At 47.7% G+C, this 3325-nt stretch overlaps 1 protein-coding gene across 1 annotated transcript in view; it reads left to right on the top strand.

The window, feature by feature from the left end:
* Positions 1-3270, top strand: part of LOC101852150 (colorectal mutant cancer protein) — a gene marked incomplete at both ends in the record, with an annotated part of 9391 nt that extends 6121 nt beyond the window's left edge. Inside the window, 4 exon segments of the mRNA XM_013091133.2 lie at positions 838-1013; positions 1500-1769; positions 2652-2764; positions 3150-3270. Coding sequence (XP_012946587.2) covers positions 838-1013; positions 1500-1769; positions 2652-2764; positions 3150-3270 — 680 coding nt within the window.
* Positions 3271-3325: the final 55 nt, after the last annotated feature.

Here is a 3325-nt window from a genome sequence, read left to right as displayed (position 1 = left end):
TGTCTCTTCTCCCTCCTGTCTCTCTCTCTCTCTGTGGGTGGTTGGTGGCTGTCTCTTCTCCCTCCTGTTTCTCTCTCTCTCTCTGTGGGTGGTTGGTGGCTGTCTCTTCTCCCTCCTGTTTCTCTCTCTCTCTCTCTCTCTCTGTGGGTGGTTGGTGGCTGTATCTCTCTCTGTGTGTGAGTGGTTGGTGGCTGTCTCTTCTCCCTCCTGTCTCTCTCTCTCTCTCTCTCTCTCTCTCTCTCTCTGTGGGTGGTAGGCGGGTGTCTCTTCTCCCTCATGTCTCTCTCTCTGTGGGTGGTTGGTGGGTGTCTCTTCTCCCTCATATCTCTCTCTCTCTGTGGGTGGTTGGCGGGTGTCTCTTCTCCCTCATGTCTCTCTCTCTCTGTGGGTGGTTGGTGGCTGTCTCTGCTCCCTCCTGTCTCTCTCTGTGGGTGGTTGGTGGCTGTCTCTCTCTCTCTCTCTCTGGGTGATTGGTGGGTGTCTTTTCTCTGTGATGTCTCTCTCTCTCTCTCTCTGTCTGTTGCTTCCTGTCTTGTGTGGGTGGTTGGCGGCTGTCTCTTCTCCCTCTTGTTTCTCTCTCTGTTGGGTAATTGGCGGGTGCTCTGGTGTGGTTTGCTCCTTCTTTCCTATCAAACATCTATCGTCCTGATCTCCCCTCCTTTTTTGCGTTTGTTACTCTCTTGTAACACCTCTAATCTTCGGCACTTATATGACCCTATTGTGTTGCAAGTGCCGTAAAACTCTTACTAAAAATTAAAACCAGTGTTGTAGGAAAGCAAACTTTGTCAAGAGTTGATGGTAGAGCTGTCTGTCAGTTATCTGATGACAAATCCACAGATGAGAACGCCGAGATTTGCCAGGAGTTCAGCCGGGTGGTCTCGGAGATCCAAACTGCCATGGCGGCCAAACCTCTGGAGACGCCGCCCAGTGGAGGTCGGGAGGAGGATGAGGAGGAGAGGAGGAGGAAGGCATCACAGGATGTGCCGAGAGAGGAGGGGGAGGAGGGGGATCAGGTGAGGGGGACTTCCCAGAAATTTGTTTTGTTTTTTGTGTTTGTTACTCTCTTGTAACACGTAATCTATTCTTGGGCACTTACATGACCTAATTGTGTTGCAAGTGCCGTAAAACTCGTACTGAAACTAAACATTTTCGTCATACTCGCTCACAGTCCGGCCCAGCAAATCAGTTTATTAATAATTTTATCAAAATCATTATTATTATTATTATCATCATCATTTATTTTTATCTTTTTAGCTCTCATTATCTTCATTATTGTTATTATTATTATTATTATTATTATTATCATCATCATTTATTATTTTTTTTTTAGCTATTATTATTATCTTCATTATTGATATTATTATTATTGTTTTTATTATAATTATCATCAACGCTATTATATTTATATATAAATATTTTTTTTTTTTATTATCATAAATTCATATTATTTCTATTATTAGTATTTTAATTTTTATTATTTTCGCCCCTCTTGCTCCCAGTCCGACCCGGCCAAACCCTCGCTGTCGGAAACCCCCGGCTCAGAACCACCCCCCGAACTCCCCCCGCGGGCCGCTCGACCTTGCACCCTGCCCCACGGCAACTCCAGCGCAACCTTCACCCTCGATCCCCAGGCCAGGTCGGAGGTGGGCGTGCTGCAGGCGGACAACGAGGAGCTGCGACGACAGACGAGTCAGCTGGAGGTGGAACTGGGTCACATGGCCGGCAAGATGGCCGCCGTGGTGCGGGAGAAAGAGGCTCTCATCGGCAAGGTGGGTTTTGTAGTGGGTTTTGTGACAAGGTTGGTTTTGTAGTGGGTTTTGTGACAAGGTGGGTTTTGTGACAAGGTGGGTTTTTTGACTAGGTGGGTTTTTTGACGTGGTGGGTTTTGTAACAAGGTGGGTTTTGTAGTGGGTTTTGTGACAAGGTGGGTTTTGTGACAAGGTGGGTTTTGTGGTGGGTTTTGTGACAAGGTGGGTTTTATGACAAGGTGGGTTTTGTGGTGGGTTTTGTGACAAGGTGGGTTTTGTGGTGCTAAAACTACCCCATCTGTCTGTGTGATGACCTCCCTGCACTAAAGAACTATTGATGAGACATCAGTAAGTACATAAACAGATGGATGGAACTTTCAGACAAGATGTCCACAATGTCTCCTCTAACTTTATCGTTATCCCCCGGGGGGCAGTGCTACTCACTGAAGTGTCTTTAGGTCATTCCCAAAGGGGGGATATTACCATGTTCTTATACACAGTAGAATTGTAAATGGGCTGATTCATCAATGTCATGCTCATACTGTGCCGGAACAACATAGGGGGAACTGCTGCTTTTTCTTTCCTAATCCTTACTATCGTCATTTTTCCTCTACTTCTTTTGTATGTTTGTCACTCTCTTGTGACCTGCTATTTCCGGGGAGCCTTGATAGTCGAAGTAGACTTTGTGCTGTTGAGGCTAGAGAGGTGAGCAGAGTAAGTCTGATTCCCCGTTTGAACTTCTCTGTTGACATTCACCCCTTGGCGCTCATATGACCTTATGCTGTTGAAAGCGCCGTAAAACCTCTACTAATACGAAAGGGTGGGGGAGGGGGAGGTAAAGCCTCTACTAAAACTTAACTAACTAACTTAGTCGTGTGGTTTTTCCGTTTGTTTTTTCCGCAGGTGTATGACCTTCAACAACACCTGCAGACTGTCACTTCGGCCACGAGCCCCTCCCACAGTCGCGTGGCCACGCCCACCAAACAGACAGTGACCCCTCCCCCTCCGGCAGACAGGTCAGCAGGGATATTTTTAGAACGGTGGAGGGAGGAAATGTAATGTGGCGTAAATCTTCAGAGAAAAGTTGATCAGTGTCATTCCACAGTGCCAGAAATCATTTTTTGAAGTCTCCTCCTTCTGTCTATCCACCTGATGTCTCCTCCTTCCCTCTCTCCACCTGATGTCTCCTCCTTCTGTCTATCCACCTGATGTCTCCTCCTTCTCTCTCTCCACCTGATGTCTCCTCCCTCTCTCTATCCACCTGATGTCTCCTCTTTCTCTCTCTCCACCTGATGTTTCCTCCTTCTCTCTATCCACCTGATGTCTCCTCCTCTCTATCCACCTGATGACTCCTCCTTCTCTCTCTCCACCTGATGTCTCCTCCTTCTCTCTCTCCCCCAGGAGGGGATCAGAGCAGGACAACTTCCCCGTGGCAAAGATAGCCGAGCTGAAGAAACTGAGGACCTGCGTGGGTGATATGCAGGGAATTCTGGGCTCAGAGGTGGCCATGATGGGGGTGAGTGTGTGTGTGTGTGTGTGTGGATGGGTGTGTGTGGATGGGTGTGGGTGTGTGTGTG

This window comes from Aplysia californica, unplaced genomic scaffold (genome assembly GCF_000002075.1).
Source record: "Aplysia californica isolate F4 #8 unplaced genomic scaffold, AplCal3.0 scaffold02286, whole genome shotgun sequence".
NCBI lineage: Eukaryota > Metazoa > Mollusca > Gastropoda > Aplysiida > Aplysiidae > Aplysia > Aplysia californica.
The sequence above is the reverse complement of the archived record's forward strand: the minus strand, read 5'-3'. Positions and strand labels throughout refer to the sequence as shown.